We start from the raw sequence: 1,173 nt of genomic DNA on the forward strand, positions 1-1,173 counted from the left end.
ATGTATATACAAAATATAACATATTTGTTAATATATTAAACGCAATAACTAAATTGCAAAAAATTGCACCTTGTACACACATTAGTAATTATGATTAAAATATGTAATAAATCTATAAAAACGAGTAGACAAACATTTTTTTATGAACTTTTATATAAAAATATAGCAAATATTATTGTCATGCATACATATGTATTAGATTGGAAGACCCATTAGTTTAATATAATAAAAATTTTACAAGATTTGTATTAATCGCATATTTAAAATATATTAAGTACCTAATGTGTTATTATAACAATTTGCTATATATATCATAATATTATATTATCATAATATTATAAAATAAGAATAGATTTTTCTTCTAGAATAAAAAATCTATAATGTTATACTATTGAATTAAAATATACAATTTATATGTATACAAAATCTCTCTCCCACATCTTTAACCAGTAACAAAATGCAGTTTATTTAGGCACTAATGTGTCTTGATATTAATATGAAAGCATCAAATAAATAATTATTGTCAATTAAGAGAGTACACACTGTCTTATGTTAACAGCTGAAAATTCATTCTCGTTATTTACATCAAAATTTACCTTCTGTAGAGATTTGCTATTCGGTGATGAAAGATTATTCACATATGCTAATTTTAAATAAGATTTTACACCTCTTAAAGAGCGATATTGGCTATTTGGCAGTCGACTATTAGGATTACTATTTGTTAGGTCAAGAATCGAAGGACCTAATGCTGCTCCAACCTAATCAAAATACTAATAATTATATGATATCTATATATTTAAGAAAAATTTTTGAATAAAAAATAAAAAAAATATTTTACCGCTTCGAAAACTGTTGGTGTATATTTTGGTGGAACAAATATATGAGTCATAGCTCTATTCACACCATCACGAACTCTTGCAGGTATTGTATTTACTAGACGTCCAGAATTGTAGTTACATTCAAGTGTATAACTACGTATAAGTCCAGTAAGTTTATATACAGCTACTCGACCTGATCCTTCCCTTGACATACCATCTCTTTTATCTCTACAAAAATAAAAATTTTATACGAAATATAAGAACTTTTAATATATTGTTCGTTTTATTTTGATTTTAATAATAATAATAATAATAATAATAATAATAATAATAATAATAATAATAATAATAATAA

General features: G+C 23.4%; 1 protein-coding gene across 1 annotated transcript in view; it reads right to left on the minus strand.

The window, feature by feature from the left end:
- LOC102677008 (cytosolic carboxypeptidase-like protein 5) overlaps positions 1-1,173 on the minus strand; it is a 6,270-nt gene that overhangs the window by 2,038 nt on the left and 3,059 nt on the right. The window contains exons 9-10 of the mRNA XM_006615907.2: positions 839-1,046; positions 597-758 (exon numbers count right to left, since the gene is read on the minus strand). Of these exons, the coding sequence (XP_006615970.1) occupies positions 597-758; positions 839-1,046 (370 nt within the window). The remainder of the gene's footprint in view (positions 1-596; positions 759-838; positions 1,047-1,173) is intronic.

The sequence above is a fragment of the Apis dorsata genome, unplaced genomic scaffold, assembly GCF_000469605.1.
Source record: "Apis dorsata unplaced genomic scaffold, Apis dorsata 1.3 scaffold_247, whole genome shotgun sequence".
In the NCBI taxonomy this organism is placed as follows: domain Eukaryota; kingdom Metazoa; phylum Arthropoda; class Insecta; order Hymenoptera; family Apidae; genus Apis; species Apis dorsata.